Below are 20,999 nucleotides of genomic sequence, written 5' to 3' on the forward strand. Positions count from 1 at the left end.
CACTCCGCTCCCTTGGAGAGATTGAAGGGCTGTTATACACCTTTGTCTTGCAGTAACGTGCTTTACTGCAGCGCAAGATAACACAGAAACTGTAGCGCTATTCAATTTAAATGTCCCCCGCCCCCCATGCACACCCCAACAAGAAAGGTGTGTTGCTGATCCAATGAAAGAAAATCAATGGGCTGCCTTATCCCAACACAGAAATCGCAAAGGTCTGCGCCCGGCCTAGGCGAGAGTGAAATCAGCGTGTTCCAAATGAAGATTTTCTTTCATAAGGGGTTAATACCACACTACTACCAAGTGATCAATAGCTGAGCAGAGACTACATTTCCCAATCAGAGACAGTCACACAGAGAAAAAGATGCAGAGACAATCATAGAGAGACAGTCATAAAAAAAGTAATTCACAAAGAGACAATCATACAGAAAGAGACATGCATAGACACGGTCATAGAAATAGATACATATACAGAGACAGTCCTACAGAAAGAGACAGCCATACAAAAAAAAGAGACATCTACAGAGACAGTCACTCAGAGAAGGAGAGGACCAGGAGACAGTTAGAGACATGTGCAGAGACATTCATACACAGAGATAGTCATACAGAGAAAGACATGCACAGAGACAGTCCTAAAAAAAGTCCTAAAAAAGAGACATATACCATGAGAGCCATACAGAAAGAGACATGCACAGACAAAAGACATGGATGGAGACAGTCCTACAGTAAGAGACATATACAAAGAGAGTCATGCACAGACAGCCATTCAGAGACAATCATACAGAAAGAGACATGTACAGAGACAGTCATATAGAAAGAGACATATACAGAGACAGTCATATAAAAAAAGAAGACATATACAGACACAATCATATAAAAAGAGACATATACAGAGACAGTCACACAGAAAGAGACATATACACAGACAGTCATACAGAAAGAGACATATACAGAAACAGTCATATAAAAAGAGACATATACAGAGACAGTCATATGAAAAGAGACATATACAGAGACAGTCATACAGAAAGAGACATGCACAGAGACAGTATCTGGAGACAATCTTACAGAAAGAGACATGTACAGAGAAGAAAGGGACCAGCTGATAGTTATACAGAAAGAGATAGCACAATCATCCAGAGACATGTGCAGAGACAGTCCTACAGAAGATGCATGCACAGAGACAGCCATCTAGAGACATGCCCAGACTGAGACAGTCATATAGAAAGAGACATGCACAGACAGCCATTCAGAGACAATAATACAGAAAAAGACATGAACATAGACTGCCACACAGAGAAAATCATACAGAAAGAGACATGCACAGATACTACCATACAGAGACATGTACAGAGACAGTCATATAAAAAGAGACATACAGATATATCTATCTATCTATCTATATATATATATATATATATATATATAAAGAGAGTCATGCAGAAAGCCACATGCAGAGGGACAGCCATACAAAGACAATCATACAGAAAGACATGCACAGTTAGACAGTCAGAGACAGTCATGCAGAAAGACACACGTACACAATCATGCAGAGTCAAAGCCTATTAGCAGTCATACAGGAAGAGACATGTAGAGTCAGAGACCTCCCTGCACACCTAGCATGTGAGCACAGTGCATGCCAATAGTGTGACACAGCCAGCAGTCATGGTGTGGCTCCGCCCCCTCTACACCCCCTGGGCAGTCTCAGGCACTCTCTGGCAGTCTCTGGCTCTCAGGGTGCAGTCAGTCTCTGCTCTTCAGAGGTAAGAGGCATTGTGTGTGTCTGTGTGCTGTGCTGGGGGTGGGGGGTCTCCAGGCTGGGTGCTGTCTCATCCCTGGCTGCCTCTCATGTGGATCTAAATACTCTGATGTCTCTTTAATTTCTGCACAATGCTAGAAATCTTCTCTTTACAGCTGGCTCTTTTGTATTTTTCTGTTACCCCATTGGGTCCCGATCCTCTATATTATTAATGTCTCTTTGTGGAAAACAATCTCATTGTAGAGTGCTGTCTCATCTGGGGATGTCTCTTTTGCATGGTTGCCCCTTTTGTGATCCCAGGGAATTCAGGGGGTCTCATTGACTAACATGGAGAAAACTTACTGTGTAGGACTGATGTAGAGGGAGAACTAGGAACATACTAGAAAAACAATACATTGTAACATTTAATCCAAATATTTATAAATACAATGTAACATTTCACCAAAATATACAAAATAAAATAAAAACTGTATATTTTGTAGTTTATTTTCTTTTAAATTATATAATAAATGTTACATTGTATTCCATTTCCCTGTACATGGACTGTCTCTCCCCTGTACATGGACTGTCTCTCCCCTGTACATGGACTGTCTCTTAGCCTGAAGTCCTCCTTTCCTTGCACACCAAGCTGAACATTTCCATACCCAGCTGTCTCTTTTGATGCCCTCCTCCTCTGGATGTCTCCTTCAATTGGATTGCCTCTGATTTTGTTTTATTTGGACATAATCTTGTTCAGAGATGTCTCATTGTAACTGTCTATTTTCTTTGTTTGGATGTCTTTTTCTGCTTTGCATTTAATAATGTAGCCGGGCTGTAAAATAAAAATAAAATTAAGGGGGGCATTATGTCTCTTTTCTACTTAAAAATTGCTGTCTGTTCATACATGAGAGTGCAGAGCAGTTATTTTTCCCTAATGTACACCCTGTGGTGGGCTGTCTCTTTCCCCAATCAATGGTCTCTGTCCTACAGATGTCTCCTTTTGTTAATGTTGTCTGGGACTGTCTCTTAAACTCTAGCATGAAGTATGCAAAGCTGTGCAGGAATGTCTCTTTCCTTCTTCATAACTATTACAGCATTAATGCTGTCTCCTGTTTTGTAACATATGTTGGGCTGTCTCTTTATTGGTTCTAGCATATGGAGTGGTCTTTTCCAAGTCTTATTGTGTGAGCAATGTTTCACTCCTCATGTACAGTATGCAGGGCTGCCTTTTCCCCCCCTTGTACAGTATGCAGGGCTGCCTCCCCCCCCCCCCCCCCCTTGTACAGTAAGCAGGGCTGTCTCTTTTCCCTTGTACAGTAAGCAGGGCTGTCTCTTTTCCCTTGTACAGTACGCAGGGCTGTCTCTTTTCCCTTCTACAGTACGCAGGGCTGTCTCTTTTCCCTTCTACAGTATGTAGTGCTGTCTCTTTTCATCTGTATGGTAAAAATGCTGGCTTCACTGTTATAGTGTACAGAAATGTATTTTCTGCTGTTACAGTGCATTGGGCTGTCACTTCCCCTTAAAAAATATGCAGAGGTGTCTCTTTTCCTTCTGTTCTCCATTCTTGGGATGTCTCTCCAGGCCTGCCCTCCATTCCTGGGCTGTCTTTCCCCCTGCACTCTGTGCTTGGGCTGTCTCTTCTCCCCCCCTGCACTCTGTGCCTGGGCTGTCTCTCCTCCCCCCTGCACTCTGTGCCTGGGCTGTCTCTTCTCCCCCCCTGCACTCTGTGCCTGGGCTGTCTCTTCTCCCCCCCTGCACTCTGTGCCTGGGCTGTCTCTTCTCCCCCCCCTGCACTCTGTGCCTGGGCTGTCTCTTCTTCTCCCCCCTGCACTCTGTGCCTGGGCTGTCTCTTCTTCCCCCCCTGCACTCTGTGCCTGGGCTGTCTCTTCTTCCCCCCCCTGCTCTCTGTGCCTGGGCTGTCTCTTCTTCCCCCCCTGCACTCTGTGCCTGGGCTGTCTCTTCTTCCCCCCCCCCTGCACTCTGTGCCTGGGCTGTCTCTTCTTCCCCCCCCTGCACTCTGTGCCTGGGCTGTCTCTTCTTCCCCCCCTGCACTCTGTGCCTGGGCTGTCTCTTCTCTCCCCCTCCTGCACTCTGTGCCTGGGCTGTCTCTTCTCTCCCCCCCCTGCACTCTGTGCCTGTCTCTTCTCTTCCCCCCTGCACTCTGTGCCTGTCTCTTCTCTTCCCCCCTGCACTCTGTGCCTGTCTCTTCTCTTCCCCCCTGCACTCTGTGCCTGTCTCTTCTCTTCCCCCCTGCACTCTGTGCCTGTCTCTTCTCTTCCCCCCTGCACTCTGTGCCTGTCTCTTCTCTTCCCCCCTGCACTCTGTGCCTGTCTCTTCTCTTCCCCCCTGCACTCTGTGCCTGTCTCTTCTCTTCCCCCCTGCACTCTGTGCCTGGGCTGTCTCTTCCCCCCCCCCCTGCACTCTGTGCCTGGGCTGTCTCTTTCCCCCCCCCTGCACTCTGTACCTGGACTTTCTCTTCCCCCCCCCTGCACTCTGTACCTGGACTTTCTCTTCCCCCCCCCCTGCACTCTGTACCTGGACTTTCTCTTCCCCCCCCCCTGCACTCTGTACCTGGACTTTCTCTTCCCCCCCCCCCTGCACTCTGTACCTGGACTTTCTCTTCCCCCCCCTGCACTCTGTACCTGGACTTTCTCTCCCCCCCCCCCCCTGCACTCTGTACCTAGGCTGTCTCTTTCCCCCCCTGCACTCCGTGCCTGGGCTGTCTCTCCCCCCTGTAGAGAGTGTTGCCCCAGCTCAGCCTGTAAATCTGGATAATGACTCCCATCTGGGGAAGGGATGGGGGGGGGCGCCCTCTCCTTCTCCTCCTCCTGCAATCCTGAGACATTGCTCACTCACCTCTTCCTCCTCCTCCTTCTCCTCCCTCCCTTCACTCAGTTACCTCATTCTGGCCCCGGGGCCCTCAGCTCGTCTCTTACCTCATTCCTGACCTGCAGGCTGTACACTCTCTAACCCATCAGCTGCCTGAGTGATTGCTTACCCCCCCCCCATGGCTGGGACCCGTGAGGGGCTCCGACTACTGCTGGCCTGCAAAACTCCAACTTTTCTGCCACTCTGCAGCCTCACCTCTGCCCATTGTTGTCCAGACAAAGAAGGGGGGGGGGGGGGGGGGGTGGACTACTTCCATGGAGAACTCAATGGGCTTAGATTGTCTTAAATATTCTTATCAATGCAGGGAAGCTGACCATACACTATACAATCTCCTTCAGTTCTACTATCAACTATCTAATGCAGGCGTCTTCCTGAGGATTGCTCAGAGGGGAAGTTTGAGGGGTAGAGGAATTGTGCTAGGTGTGGAATTTGTGCTGGAGGCATATGGGGAGAGAGAGGATTTAGAGCTGGCAAAGATTTTTGCTGGGATGGGGCATTGGGCAGATTTGTACAGGGAGGAGGGGGAATTTATGCTCAGGGGGAAATTAATTAGTCTAGTGCTTGATTTTTTTTTTTTTTTGTGGGGGGGGGGGTGGGATATTATTGTTGCTTACACATAATGCTCATACATCTTGAGGTGAGGGCACATGATTTGGGCTATTTGCCCTGGGCTGTAGATGACCTTATCCTGGCACTACATAGTTGATGGTGGATCTAAAGAATATTGTACAATCAGATAGCTTAGTAAATGATCAGCCCAAGGGTCACCATACAATTTTTGTAGAGTCAGCTTTAGATTTACCAAAACTACCAAAGCTAAACTATTCAATAAAGCCATCCAAATTCCAAGAGATTCACTTCATTTGCGGGGATTTCCTCTCACTTCCTGTTTTGTCTATGGGACAGGAAGTGAAGGGAAATCTCCCCAATGGGACACAGGGGTTATAATCCTCCCTCACTTACTCTAGCCAGAATAATAAAAAAATATATATATATATTTTTTTGCCTATAGTGCTACTTCAGGTAATTATTTCCCTATGACAGCTAGGCAATCCCAACCACTCATTTCTCAGCAGCTGCGCCTGTCACGATCAGTAATTCTTATCTCACGCAGTGACGTTACACATCGCCGTCTCGCACCGTTGCGTCACCTCCTTACTCATCGTTGTGTTAATGCCCCGTCTTCCTGCACAGTCACTCCCTGTCCAGAATTGACAGGAATTCCTGCTTAGTTCATTGAAAAGAAAAAATGTCCCCTCCGGGCAGATGGTAACAAATGTTATTGCAGGTCCTTACTTGCCTTTGTCCTGTAGATATTGAAGAAGACCATTCCAGTGCACTTCCTGAATTCTTTGTCAGAGCTAAGCAAGGAGGTCCATCTCGTGAAATTACATAATCACAACCAGGCATGGCACAGTGAGAGGGGGGCAGAAGATGGCAGAACAGGGAGGGGGGTCGGTACAGGGGAAGCAATTACAGGAACGATGCCCTGTGTCTGTGTCTCACCATGCAGCAGCTAAAAGCCAGTGGGAGGGATAGAAACTGGCTATCAGCTGCTGCAGAGAGCCGCACAGGGCACCTTTCTGTAATTAGATATTTAGTAGGGCTAGTAGTTGGGTGGAGCGCATTAGTACCTTTGTTTATATACCTTTCTGTAATTGCCCCTCCGCCCGACCACACCGATTCTTCCTGTTGTTTGGGCCCCCCTGTGAGCCCAGGCCCCCTACAGGAGGACCAGTGGTTCCCCCCCCCCCCCCCCCCAATCAGTGGCCCTGATCACATCCTCACATCCAATGACTAGAGAAGATCTAAACCCTAAGTTTTGGTTCTTCTCACCACTGCAATTTATCAGTTCAAAAGTGCATGACAAGTCGCACCTCATTTGCAGCAATGGAACCATTCAAATCATTGCGACTCAGAAAAAGGTTCCTGCACTACTTTTCTGCTATTGCTACTTGCATTGACTTCTGTCAAATGAAGTCACAGGCCACAATGAAATTGTGCATCAAAATGGAACAAATCACTGATTTTTGAAATCGCAATGAAGTAGCGCAATTTCAGAGCCGCACTGGTGTGAACCAGGGCTAAAGGCTCATTCAAAAGGCTATGCTGCTGCCCTGCTGAAAAGTGATTTACATTGGATACATTTTGCAACAACATGAACGGTTCCATTGCTGGCAATTTGCGGCTTGTCATGCGATTTGGAACTTTCAAATTGCATGACAAGTTGCACTGGTGTGCACGGGGGCTAAACCGAGGTCTATGTGTTTTCCATGCAGCTTTGTTTATGCGAACACAGCAGTACATTCTGGGCTGCTGTACCTGCAGGAAATGCTGGGTAAAAGTCCCCGACCCCTTTCTAAAACCTCAGCCACACAGAAAATGTATTATTCTTTGGCACCATGCGTTTTCATGCCCATGTTTTCTGATGTGGGGGGGGGGGGGTGACATTAAGAATTAATGGCACCCCTGCTTGTCTGTTAAACGGCAGCGCATTTTAGCTGTAGGGGCGTGAATGTGTGCATTTTACCTAAGTCTTGGTTAATACTTACAGGTACAATCAAGCGCTTAGGGCAGCTTAATCATTTCAATGGGTGCCCTACACGTAAGAAACGAGGAAAATGAGTGCCTAACATTTTCCAAAAATCACTGCATTGAACCGTTTGGTCGTGCAAAAAATGCAAGCATTTTCAGATGCATGGGGGTGCCGCTAACCATTAATGGCACTGCAGCACATCTGCTTAAGGGCTACGCGTTTCTGTGCATGTCAGGAAAGCATGTGATTTTTATGGGCATTCCCAACAAACGTAGATGTGAACTTAACTTTACTGGATGATAGGGAAAAGGGATCATTCCAGGTGCGACACATCTGACAAAAGGAGGGTGACCTCCATGACTAAGCCCTGTGGACGAGATGAAACGTGTCAGCTGGACACCTGGATGGCATCTGGGCTGAGGCTGCTCTTAGCGTCGGATGTGCGGCACCTAGATTGATGACTTTTCCCTGTTTGCACATATTGAGCTGATGAGACGAGCTATTTCCTAGCCTTCACTCCTCAATGAATGTTCACCGGACATGGACTGGCAGGAGCCTGGAGCGGTACTCCGTGTCTTCTGTGTGGGTTCCCCTTACTGAATGATGTTTCCTTTGCAGATGCATTGTGTTTATTTTTTTTTATTATTTTTTTTTGTTTTTATTACTATTACCATGTTTCCCTGTCTCTGTGCTGCTGATCTTCCTGAGCCTCTTTCAGACATTTCCTGCCTACTGGCACTCCAGCGATGGCTGCATGGCTTTCCTCAGGGAGGCGCTCCTGATGGTGACAACAGCGGCCCATGCTGGTTCTGGTGTAATGTGTGTCTTTGTAGTCTCCATCTGAAGCCCATGTGACAGGGTGACATGCAGGAGTACAAATTGGGGGAGGCAGTGTTGTAATATTATGTAACTCTGTAATAGGAACTGCCTGAGCAAGGACCTTTATGGCAGGATCACTGGGTAATCTATAAAAAAAATGCAAATTTTAAAGGATTTGAAATTACCGAAACACGTTAGTCGCAGATTTAAAAGATTAACAATGACAAGATGAAAGGAAAATATTCAAATTTATGAGATTTCAGTGGTTAGGATTTGATTTACTGAAATAAGTAATGTTGCAGCCCTGGCATGTCTCACCGGTGATTAACATACATGCTGGGGATGCCATGTTACATGCCCTGGGTGTTGCAGTTGTCACAACAGCATCCTTATCTTGGGTTCATATTTGGCTCACTCACTGCCTATCGCAGCTCATCCTTCCTTCACCCTCCCTGGTTAGCACTGGAGTCCTCGAATTCCACCTCTTGCCATGGCATCATTGTGTAATCACATGACCCATCTTGTGTGGTAACCTCAACATCCCCATTGTCGCAGCTCCATCACTTTGCTATTCTTCCTACTCATTGCTGTCAATGCACCCTTCTCTGAGCGCCCCCCTCCCCCGCAGTCACCATGCTGCACCCACTCCCTGCTGTCACATCTCCTTCCTGCATCTGTCTTTTCTCTAAGCTGTCGCCCTCATCCTGCAATCACCCCCCACACAGTTGTCTCAGCAGCGTCATCCTCCGGTTTAATTTTACAGCACCCCCACACTTGTGCTCTACATACTAAAGAATGTTCTACTGGATTCCAGCATGATGTTATTTAAACATTCCTATATATACATAGATTAAACTGATATCCATGTAGATCTGTAGACATTATATGGCCAAACATAAGTGGACACCAGACCATTACCCATATTAAATGGCCAACAGTAGGGGGACACCCCTACCAATGATTGAGTTCCAGTGTTTCTACGAACGGGTACTGTTATTACTCCAGTATCTCCTCACTTGTGCTCTACATACAGAAGAATGTTCTCTAGATGCCACCAGTATCTTATTCAAACATTCTTATAGATACATTGATTAAACGGACATCCTTATAGTTGTAGACACTATATAGTCAAATGTAAGTGGACACCAGAACGTCACCCTTATTAAATGGCCAACAGTAGGTGGACACTCCTACCAATAATTGAGTTCCGGTGTTTCTAGTAACGGGTACGGTTATTGCTACAGTAGCTCCTCACTTGTGCTCTACATACAGAAGAATGTTCTCTAGATGCCACCACTATTTTATTCAAACATGCTTTGATTAAACCAACATTCTTGTAGTTGTAGACACCATATAGTCAAATGTAAGTGGACACCCAATCATCACCCTTTTATATGGCCAACAGTAGGTAAGCACCGCCCAGCAATGATTGGGTTCAGGTGTTTTTAGTAACTAATACTGAATGCTGTTATTACTACACCATACGAAGACATTTTACACCAGCCTTTCTCAACCTTTTCAACACAGTGGAACCTTTAATATAACGTTCCAGTCTCAAGAAATCCCTGCTAAAGATTACTATATCTACAACTCATGATACATTAGTGTGATGGTCAGTGGGAAGAATGCTCCTTATGCTGTGTACACACGGCCGGACTTTTCGACAAACTAGGTCCGATGGTCTTCCCGACTGACTTTTGGCGGAATTCCGAAGGACTTTCCGAACAAACGGACCTGGCCACACCAAAGTCCGACAGATTTGACCGTGATGACGTACGACCGGACTAGAATGAGGAAGTTCATAGCCAGTAGCCAATAGCTGCCCTAGTGTCGGTTTTCGTCTGTCGGACTAGAATACAGACGAATGGATTTTTTTGACCGGACTCAAGTCCATCAGAAAGATTTGAAACATGTTCTAGATCTAAAGTCCGTCTGATTTTTCGACAGCAAAGGTCCGATGAAGCCCCCACACGGTCGAATTGTCAGACGGATTCATTCCGTCGGACCTTTGCTGTCAAAGTCCGGCCGCGTGTACACGGCATTACACTTGTGGTCATTGAGAAAAATTCTCCCCTTTACAGATAGCTAAATAGTGTCAGTGGGAACTTATCTGAGTGGCAGAAATTGCTCAAGGAACCCCTAGAAAACTCTGGAGGAACCTTATAGCTCAATGGAACACTGGTTGAGAAATCCTGTTGTAGACAATTGTGCACTTGAGTTTGGTGAAGGGCCTTTTCTTTTCCAACTTGACTGTGCCCAAAGCCAGCTCTATAAAGACATGGTTTGACCAGTAAAATGTGGGGGAACTAGAGTGGCCTTCATAGAGCCCTGACCTCAACCCCACTGAACACCTTTAGGATGAACCAGAACACCAATTGTGGTCCAAGTCTTCTCAACCAACATCAGTACCTGACATTACAAAAATGAGGTAGAAAGCCTTCCCAAAAGAGTGAGGGCTGTTATAGCCATGAAAGGGATAAGGCAGAGGTACTTCCTATTATTGCCCATGGTTTTGGAATGGGATATTGAATAAGGTGCGATAGCCAGGTGTCCACAAACAATTTCGTGGGGATATTTGTGCTCTTCCAACCACGTGAAAAACTGTTTGTAGAAGGCCCTTTTCTGCTCCAGCATGACTGTGCCCCCTGTGTACAAAGTCGGCTCTATAAAGACATTGTTTGACCAGTTTGGTGTGAAGGAACTTGAATGGCCTTCACAGAGCCCTGACCTCAATCCTACTGAACACCTTTGGGATAAATAGGAATGCTGATTGTAAGCCAGATCTTCTCATCCAACATCAGTCCTGAAAATGTTCTTTTGGTTAAACAGGTGCAAATTCCCACACACACACATCAACATCTTGTGGAAAACCTTTCCAGAAGAGTGGTGGCTCCTCAAAGCAAGGTGGGAAAGGGGAGAGGAAGGGGTGTAAGTGTAAACGCCAAAATAATGGTCGTAGCTTTGGAATAGGATGTCCAACAAGATCATATACATGTGAAGGTCAGCAATCCAGACATTAGGCCAAATAGTGTATTTGTGCAGTGTTGCCTACTGTGTTTCATATTAAGGGGCACTCTGGAGGGGGTGTGCTCCTAGTATTATCGGTTGCTTATTAAAGGGTTATTACAGGTACAGGAGGGTCCTGCTTCTAAAAGGAGGGGGTGGTGGTACAAAAGGCAATATCTGCAAAGAATGATTTGATGGGGGTGCACCCCCTGCAATTAAGTCAGCTTCCTTACCTTACCTCCAGCTTTCTCCTGCAGAAGCCAGCTGCTGCACCTTGTGACAGGAGTGATATTGCTGTTACTCCTGTAAAGGAAGAACAGCAGGAGCGCCCAAATTGCCAGTGCAACCCCACCCCAACACAGCATCTGCCTCTGATCACGAGGCTCCCATGCACCTAGGACCCCTGGACGGTGCCCTGGTATGCCCATTCATTAAGATGGCTCTGGCTTTGTTTACTACGAATCAGCCAGCTTGGCCCTAATTGTTTAAAGGGACATTAAGGTTTTAACATACAAAATCTGATTATGCAATTACACAGGAACAACTCTGATAAGATTTGTCATGTCATTTTTACATGTAGATTTTAAAAACATTAAAGTGGTTGTTAAGATACTACTTTAGAAACCTCCCATCCCCTCTGTAACATAATGATATGTGTCCCTGTGTTTTATAAAAATATGCTGATCTGTACCTATATCAGAGCGTCTCCTAGTGCTCACATGACTCCTCGGCTCTCTCCTCTGCCCGGCTGATAGCTGGGGGAGAGAGAGAGAGAGAGAGAGAGAGAGAGAGAGAGAGAGAACGCACCAAGGAGTCACGTGATCGCCGGGAGATGCTCTGAAATAGGTACAGTTCAACGTATTTTTTTTTTATATAACACAGGCACAGGGACACATATTGTTAGGTTACAGAGATGGGAGGATTTTATATTGGATATGAGAGCAGTATGACGGGAGGGGACAGCCACTGACAGGAGCAGACAAGCAAGGGAGCGAGGGGTGAGAGGACAGAGGAGAGCTGCGGATGACAGAGGCATGTAAAACTGACCACGGTGTCAGGGCTCAGCAGCCAAGATAAACCGTGGTCAGTTTACAGTGGGGAAGGGTATAGCCAGGCAGGATCAGCCAGGTTTTGCAGGTGAAACGGGAGGCCAAATGACACGGCACAAACCCTGTGCGGTAAAACATGCTTTAAGGTTGCCAATCCCCTTCTAACTTCAGCTTGTTCAATTATGTTTTGACAAAAAAAAAAAACCTGAAAGCTAATTGGCTAGTGGCTACCATGCACAGCTGCAACAGATTTCGCATGGTCCAGTTTCAGTAAATCAATCCCTTTATGTCTTTTTAATAAATTTTATTTTTAACCTCTTTGCAACCGCGCTGTAGCTGCCTAAATTGCCAAAGGGTGTCCATGTATGCCAATGACAGCTGATCATGTGATGAAAACAGAAGCAGGTAATCGGCTGACAGCGTAAGGTGAAAAAAAAAGCAGCTTACCGCCTTCTGTAAACGGGAGATAGATTCCGCACACTGCACACCCAATGCTGCTAATAAGTGCCCACCAGCAGGGCCAGGACAAGGGGTGGGCAGGAGGGGTGGCTGCCCCTGGCACAATGGTTTATTGCAGGGATAGGGGGCAACCTGACCCTAACTCTAAGGGAAAGAGGGGGCGCAGTTTGGCATCTTTGCCCTGGGCACTGAATGATCTTGTCCCGGAACTGCCTACCAGTGCCACCTACCAGTGCATATCAGTACTGCTAAGCACTGCTATCTATCAGTGCCCACCAGTGCCACCTATCAGTACAGCCTCATCAGCGCATATCAATGAAAGAGAAAAATTACCCCCCCCCCCCCCCCCAAAAAAAAAATTGTCTTTTTTTACTTTGGGTAATTGTAGCACGATTGTGCAAATATCATTCAAAGTGTGACAGCGATGAAAATTGGCCTGGGCAGGAAGGGGGTTTAAGTGCCCAGCAAGCAAGTGGTTAATCTGCAGCTTTCATCACTATAATCCTTGCTGACCCTGCCATGAAGGTACTCATTTGGTCACTTCCTTTTATGGTGCGACAACAGTCTGTCTCGCAATTGTCCTTCAGCGTGGTCACCCTGTCATGTGGAGACTACGGCCTCATGCACAAGAGGCGGGGGGGGGGGGAAAACGCGGCTTTTACAGGCTTTTTTTTTTTTTTTTTCACTTATAAGCGCCCCTCTGTTTTTGGCCATGCACACATAAGAGAGGAATGTTTACAGCCTGAACAAAACACACCACCAGCGTGTTCTGGACAGGATATTTTGGGCAGAAAAAATACTGAACCTACCTAAGCCCTGTAGGAATGCGTTGTGCATGCCTGTGCGATTCATAGGTGATCCATAGTCTGAACCTAGCCTAAGTTCACACTTATGCGGCACGGGAAACGCAGCGAATCCTGTGTGTTTCTGTGCATCGCATTGCAATCGCTCGGCATCCATGCAATCTGTGTCAATGTTATCTTAACGACACCCCGAAACAGACTGCAAAAAGCAGTGTGATTGCCAGAATCGCATTGCATGGGTGTGAACATAAGTGTGATTCAGGTACGGGGGGAAAAATGATTTGAATGTGATTTCATCCATGCAAACTGTATAGTACTGCATTCCTGTGCACATCACTTGCCATGTCTGCATTGCACCAGTGTAAACCTAGCCTAAATATGTCTAAACGCATCTAAACACTAGGCACATTTAGTGACTGCGCGTTCATTCCAATGGCCAAAATAAATGAAGGTTCTGGCCAATAGCTTCAATGAATGCCCAAACGCTCCTAAATGTGTGTGCAAAAACGTGGCTTTAAGTGCACTTTTTTAAGTTGCTTTTTTTCTTGCCAGGGGGCATATGGGCAATAAAAAAAAATAAAAAAATAAAAAGAAAGTCCTGTCTGCATGAGGCCTATAAGTAGTTTTAACACACATGGTCTAATGTTCTCACCAAAAAGAAACCTGTCCTGAGAAATGCCATCAGGATCGGCGCCAGCAGCAACAAAATGCTCCTTCGCCTGTGTAAACAAAAGTCCCTGCACTGCCCCTAAATGCCATGCACCCCTCACTCCTCTGCATGTAGACATGAAGTGGCTGCGGGAGATCAGCAGCACTGAGATGCAACATAGAATGACAAAAGGTTAGCTGTATTAACCACTTGCCGACCGTATATTATAAATATATGTTGGCAAAGGCAGCTCCCTTGCGCACAATCGCGTACCTAGTACTCTAGCACGTCTGGTGCACGTACAAGTGCCGCCGGTGACCTGTTTCCTCTGTGATTGGATATAACGAGAAACAATCAGCAGGATCTGCCGATCATTCTGGACACAGCAGTCTGTCTATGTAAACAAGGCAGATCGCCATTCTGTCAGTAGGGAAGGTATTGATCCTGTGTTCCTGCAAAGCAGAAGCACTAATCCATGCCTTCTCATAGTACAAGCACCTCCCCCACAGCACACAAACATTGGCTAACCACACTTAACCCTTTGATCAGCCTAGATGTTAACCCCTTCCCAGCCAGTGTCATTAGTACAGTAACAGTGCATATCTTTAGCACTGATCACTATATTGGTGTCACTGATTTCCGCAAAGTGTCAGTTAGTGTCCGATCTGTCCGCCGCAGTCCCGGTATAAGCCGCTGATCAAGGCCATGACTAGTAAAAAAGCAAAAATCCATAACTATATCCCATAGTTTGTAGACGCCATAGCGTTTGTGCAAACAAATATACGCTTTTTTCGATTTTTTTTTTTTTTTTTACTAAAAATATGTAGCAGAATACATATTGGCCTAAAATTATTGTAAACATTACATTTTTTTTATTTTATGCGTTTTTATAGCAGAAAGTGATATATATATATATATATATATATATATATATATATATATATATATATTTGGGTACAGCATCGCACAATCAATATCTATATTATTTAAAAAAATATATATATATATATATATATATATATATATATATATATATACATTTTTTTTTATAATATAGATATCGATTGTGCAATGCTGTACCCAAATATATATATATATATATATATATATATATATATATATATATATATATATATAATCACTTTTTGCTATAAAAACACATAAAATAAAAAAAATGTAATATTTACAATAATTTTAGGCCAATATGTATTCTGCTACATATTTTTGGTAAAAAAAAAAAAAATCGAAATAAGCGTATATTTGTTTGCACAAACGCTATGGCGTCTACAAACTATGGGATATAGTTATGGATTTTTGTTTTTTTACTAGTCATGGCCTTGATCAGCGGCTTATACCGGGACTGCGGCGGACAGATCGGACACTAACTGACACTTTGCGGAAATCAGTGACAATATAAAAAAAAAAATATATATATTTTATAATATAGATATCGATTGTGCGATGCTGTACCCAAATTAAAATGATCTAGATCTATATAATTTTTATTTGGATACAGCATCGCACAACCGTGCAGTTTTCAGTTACAGTGACGTATCATAAAAAATGGCATAGTTATGAAGGGGGTAAATCTTCCGGAGCTGAAGTGGTTAAAAAAAAAGGGCAATCGTTTATGATACAAAGTTGTTTAGGAAATGAATGTCATTGCGTTGGGTTATACATTAAGTAAATGTTCCATGATGGGATTTTAATGAGCTGCAGCTGTGGCGGAATAGATAATAAACACTTGGGGCTTCTGTACTGTATTGTACGACCCTACGGCCTGCGTTTCTTTATTCTTCTTATATAGGATTTATATAGCGCCAACAGTTTGCGTAGCGCTTTACAACGCTGGGGCAGACAGAATCGGAAGGGCCATGTCTTTATAAATAAGGTGTAAGCGTGTAACATGTAGGCAGCCACGCTACATTATTGGCATCTATTAGAGTTGCCTGCGATCCCGGACCACAATCCCCCGCTCTGGACGGCCTCCATAGGAGAGGGCCTGGAATAAAGTGCTGAGCTGTGCAGGAACCCCCGGGAATATTGCCATGGAAACAGAGGGAGACAGACGCAGCCAGAGAGATGAGAAGAGGAAAGGCGTTCAACCTTGAGCTAGCAGGGATCTCTTCTGCAGGATTTGATCACAGTGAGAGTTCGATTACACTTAACCGCCCTTTATACGCGTTTAACTCCATGCACGTTGCGGTGCCCAGATCACATTGCAAAGAGGAGGCCATGGCAAGCTGGCCATTGTGTCACATTGTCTCCGGCACTCAAGGGGTTACAGCATCCTGAACAATGTTCATCGGGATCCTGAACGCCGCTGCTTTTTAACCATTTTTTTTTCTTTCTTTTTTTTTTTTAATACACCCTCCTGTACGATCTGTAGTCTGGTTACAATATTGTGTTTAACATCTCTTCCCTTTCTTTTTTTCATACAATAGACATCACAATGGACCCAGCAGCCCCCGCCACCCGGATGACCTCCTCCTTCACCATCAACATCTCCACGCCTTCGTTCTACAACCAGCCCAAGAAGTTCGCCCCCGTGGTGCCCCCCAAGCCCAAGGTGAACCCCTTCAGGGCCCCGGAAGAAGCAGAGCCCAAGAACGCCTCGGCGGGGTCCCTGGAAGGCCCTGGCGTCAAGGCTTTCTTAGGAAAAGTTGGAGAGATCCCACCCGCGGTGCCATCTAGCGGAGAGCAGGAAGGTAACGGAAACATCTGTTTGTAGTGTTCCGAGGGAGAAGATTGTTTGTGACATTTGTATCTGTTTACTGAGCGTGTTTTTCTTCCCCGGAGGAATGCGTAGGAAGCTGATTTCGGATTGCGTGTTTTCTGGAATGGGTATGACGTGTTGTGGTTGGGCTACATTAACCCTTGGCGGAGTCAGCGGCACGACTTAGACAGGGCTGCTTAGCATAAGTTCACAAAAGTCTCACCTTATTAATGCAGGTGGGGCAGTAACAACAGGCGGGTGACCTAACATTGCTGGTGGAAATATCTGTGCCACGGTTGATTTGTGGCACAGCAAAAATTTTATACAGCATGTCTCTTTTGTCAGGTGGTGCCACTATTCTGGTATATGCGTCTGTGCTGTAACTGCCTTTAATGCAACGCATTTTCACCGTGATTTCACTAAAGAACAGGAGTCCAGGAGGCAACATATAACCTCCTGTCAACCAGCTCCAAAAAACAATTCGCAGCGCAAAGCTTTTCAGAGCAATGCTATTCCAGCCATCCCTGTGAATGAGGCCTTACTGTGTATGACAAGGAGTTAAAGCAACTAACTTTTCTCAAAGGAACTGCCACTTTTTTTTTTACTCACTTTTTTTTTTTTTTTTTTATGTCACTTTTTTTTTTAAAGTGAGTTTTTTTAACTGACTTTTTAAAAAAACTTTTTTTTTTTTTTAAACACATTTTTTTTTTTTTTAAATTGTCACAAAAAACAAAACAAAAACTCACTTTTTTAAAAACAAAAAACTGTCACTTCAAAAAAAAAACTGTCACTTTTTGTATTAAAAAAAAAAAAAAAAAAGCAAGCCAACTGCCGCTTTTTGTTATAAGCATCAGTATAGGAGGGTCTCCTGTGGGACTTCGAAACAAGTGCTTTCATGATGAGCTACGGCCACTAAGGAATCAGACACACTGATCCTCCTTTTTGTTGTGGCGGGGGAGGCTGTCCTTTTCATTTTCATTTTCTTGTGGTGGGGGAGGCTGTACTTTTTGTTGTGGCTCTAGAAATCCTGGATAACCCTGAAAACTCAGTTAGTCATTTTCCAGTGTTAATATGCAGTCACACCCCTTTAGCATCTGATAAATTATACGTATGCACAAGCTATTAGGTTTTGAGCACAGGTATATCTTAGTTTTTTTTTTCGTGCGGCACTGTAAACAAGTACCCGACAGTTCCACTTGCTGGCTTCCATGGTTTGAGTCAATAGCTTGTAAGTTTGCAGCAATACTTGTCTGCTTACTCGCTCCAAGTCAGTGACTCAAAAGAGTTGATTCATTCAAGAGAATCAACATGACAGCCAGGCAACTAGCATTTGCAGAATGTTAATTGACAGAGCCTCCCTGAAAGGCTTCATTTCCAATCTCTGAGGGCTGGTTGGTCATGTGTTTAAACAGAAGACCTGTTAAAAGCTGAAAATCTCAGACCACCGTAGTAGTTCTGGTGTCCTCAACCAGAATATTTCTTTGTCCAGGCCAACAGCTCCCATCTGAGAATTTTGACACGGGTGGTGTTCTCCCCTGAAATGTCACCTGTTTTCTTTGTGGCTGTGAACACTCTGATTCTAAATCGGTTTGTTGTGCCTGACACCTGTTTGGTTTGGGAGGGGCCCTATTTCCTGGAATGTCTTGGAGTTTGTTGAAGAAATTCTTGTCATAGCAGTAAGGGGACGGGCACTTGTGGCCATTCAGTCGATGTCTGACCACAGTGAACAAACGTGGCTCAATGGATAAACAGGAGGTGTAGTGCTGGAAGCCTCGGGTTACCCCATTGGTATATGGATGGGGTTACCCCACTTCTGTATTGGTTGGGTTACCCCCTTAGTATAGGGGTTGGCTTACCCCATTGGTGCAGGGGTTGGCTTACCCCATTGGTGCAGGGGTTGGCTTACCCCATTGGTGCAGGGGTTGTGTTTATCTCCGCTGGTGCAGGGGTTGTGTTTATCTCCGCTGGTGCAGGGGTTGTGTTATCTCCGCTGGTGCAGGGGTTGTGTTATCTCCGCTGGTGCAGGGGTTGGGTTATCCTGTTTCTGGGACAAGAAGTGAAGAAAATCTTTCAAATGGTACACAACTGACACAGTGCTTTACATATTGTACACATCAGTCCCTACCTCCAAGGAGCTTACAATCTAAAACTGGACATACACAATATAATATGGTTTTACAGTCTCCTTCAAATTTACTCAAACTATGTAATTGAAGGAAAATCTGTATGATCAGTTTGTACAGTGAACAATCTCTCATGTAAACATGTGGCCAATTTAGACAGGAGCCATTTGACCTACCAGTTTGTCTTTGGGGTGGGGAATGAAACTAGGGTACCCAGAGGAAATCCTGCAAGAACCGGGAGAACATGAAAACGCCATGCAAGTCATGTCTAGCCAGGATTTGAACTGAGGACTTGATTGCCGCAAGGCAGAATATCTAGCCACTGTATTGTCCCACTGTACTATTACTTTACTCCATAATTTGCACTTACCGAAAATGCACATGAATTCATTTCACATCTTCCTGTCCAGCCCTGGTGTAGCTTTAACTGGGCTGTTACACTTGAAGTTGGGAAGGTCTGCCTGATCACAGTACCACTGTGAATGGCTGGCACAGTGGTCACATGATCAGAAGCCATTCCTGCCAACTACCGGTCATTACTAGAGACCAAAAACTTGGGCGCTGTGCTGGGAGCACGCAGTGACCATGCTTTTAACATGGAAATATTGGTCGCACATTGGTGCATGGGCATCAAAGCCCACCCTTTTTGCCACGCATATATGCGTTACATGGCCAGCAAGAGGTTAATAAAAGACGTGTACTTACTTGCATGAACCAGCCCCATGCTGAATGAAGTTATTTTGTTTACATGACATCCGGCTGTTCATGTAAACTGTGGCTCAGCCGCGCTCGCCGTATTATGACGGTAATATTGTAATCAGGGGATCGGGGAGCCATGCAGCCAGATAATTAAGATTCATTGTCTCCCAGAGAAAGCTAAAGAGAAAATTAAAAGGGCCATTAAACCGGAAACACCAGTGACTCCAAATCGAGAGACCTTCCAGTAACTGCAGGAACATTTAAAAATTGCGTACTTCGGTAACATCAACTAAAATTCAGTGCGCCTTTGTTTGGTGAGCGGCATAGTCCTCATTCCATTAAAAACATTGACAAATTTTGTTCACAATAATGATCTATTAAAATTGGCGAACTTTGTTGTGTTCCTATGCAGCTTCAAAATCTTTTGCAAATGATGGGAACTGTAGACACATTTTCATGTTATTTACACCTTTTGTAAACTTTGCTGTTTGAGGGAACTCAGGTTTTGCCTGTAAGTATGCCAGCTCACACCTTCTACAAATTCAGTAAAGACTTGCAAACTGCAGTGGCAAAAGTTCCAGTATTAAAGCTGAACTGTAGCTGTAAATTAATAAATAAAGCATTAAATTCAGTAATTTTAAAATACAGGCAGTGAAAGTACTTACATGTGACCTGGTATCAGCCTCTTGCAGACCTTGTACAGCAGAGTTTAGACTGGGGGAGAGAAGCAGTTCAAGTAAATTGTGCTGTAGTGGAAGGAGCTGGCAGAGTGACGGAGAGATACACTCATTGTGGTACCGCTTTTCCTTTACTGTCTAATCACTAACTGGGGTAGGGAGAAGACCTGTTAGTATTGCTTAAAGGCATAATCTGCTTTTTGATAAATGAAACATTAATAAATTCACCTATATTGCATTTTAAAATTATTTTTTCATTTGGAGTCTGGAAACCAATGCAACTACCATCAGGGCAATACACGAGCTCCTGCAGATTTTCCCACAAGCCTTTGGTCCATACAGAGGTACAGACCTTCGATTATGTAGCAGGATGAAGTAATCAATGGACTATGGGTAGGGTGACCTTACCGCACGTGTGTTCTGTTGTGAACTATGAGTCCCTCTACTGCAGTGGCAAATGTGACTTGTGGTTTTTCCATTAACAGATCCTGGAATGGACCAGTAAATGGATGGCACAGATGGAGAAAATATAGAGAATGAGGGGTGTGACCAGTTTGAGGGAGGGGGCTGCAGAATGTCATCATGTTCCATGTTATACCCTAAATATGAATGAAATATGAATTTAATATGCAACATGGTATGAAAAGAGGAATTGGCCATCAGGTCTCCTCCCTCTGCTTGACAGGAATGTTATCTGACAGATAACGGAACTGGATGGACAACAATAAAAATCTATTGGCAGATAAAATGGCTCCCATATATGTAGATCATTTGTGTATTTGTATTTGTCTTGTTGTGTGAAGTTCTGAATCCCAAGCTAGTAGTGGATATCTGAACAT

The 20,999-nt window shown here is 44.7% G+C and overlaps 1 protein-coding gene across 2 annotated transcripts in view; it reads left to right on the forward strand.

Moving 5' to 3' along the window:
* The first annotated feature begins 1,614 nt into the window (after nucleotides 1-1,614).
* The window catches only part of ZYX (zyxin), a 45,143-nt gene continuing 25,758 nt past the window's right edge, over nucleotides 1,615-20,999 (forward strand). The window contains exons 1-2 of one of the 2 annotated variants that reach the window (XM_077455105.1): nucleotides 1,615-1,760; nucleotides 16,390-16,653. In XM_077455105.1, the coding sequence (XP_077311231.1) occupies nucleotides 16,398-16,653 (256 nt within the window). In that variant the 5' untranslated portion in view covers nucleotides 1,615-1,760; nucleotides 16,390-16,397. Of the gene's footprint in view, nucleotides 1,761-15,942; nucleotides 16,092-16,389; nucleotides 16,654-20,999 lie in introns of those variants that run through there. The other variant, XM_077455103.1, reaches the window with a different exon arrangement.

The sequence above is a fragment of the Lithobates pipiens genome, unplaced genomic scaffold, assembly GCF_037356315.1.
Source record: "Lithobates pipiens isolate NorthernLeopardFrog02 unplaced genomic scaffold, aLitPip1_a1.2 Scaffold_25, whole genome shotgun sequence".
Lineage (NCBI taxonomy): Eukaryota > Metazoa > Chordata > Amphibia > Anura > Ranidae > Lithobates > Lithobates pipiens.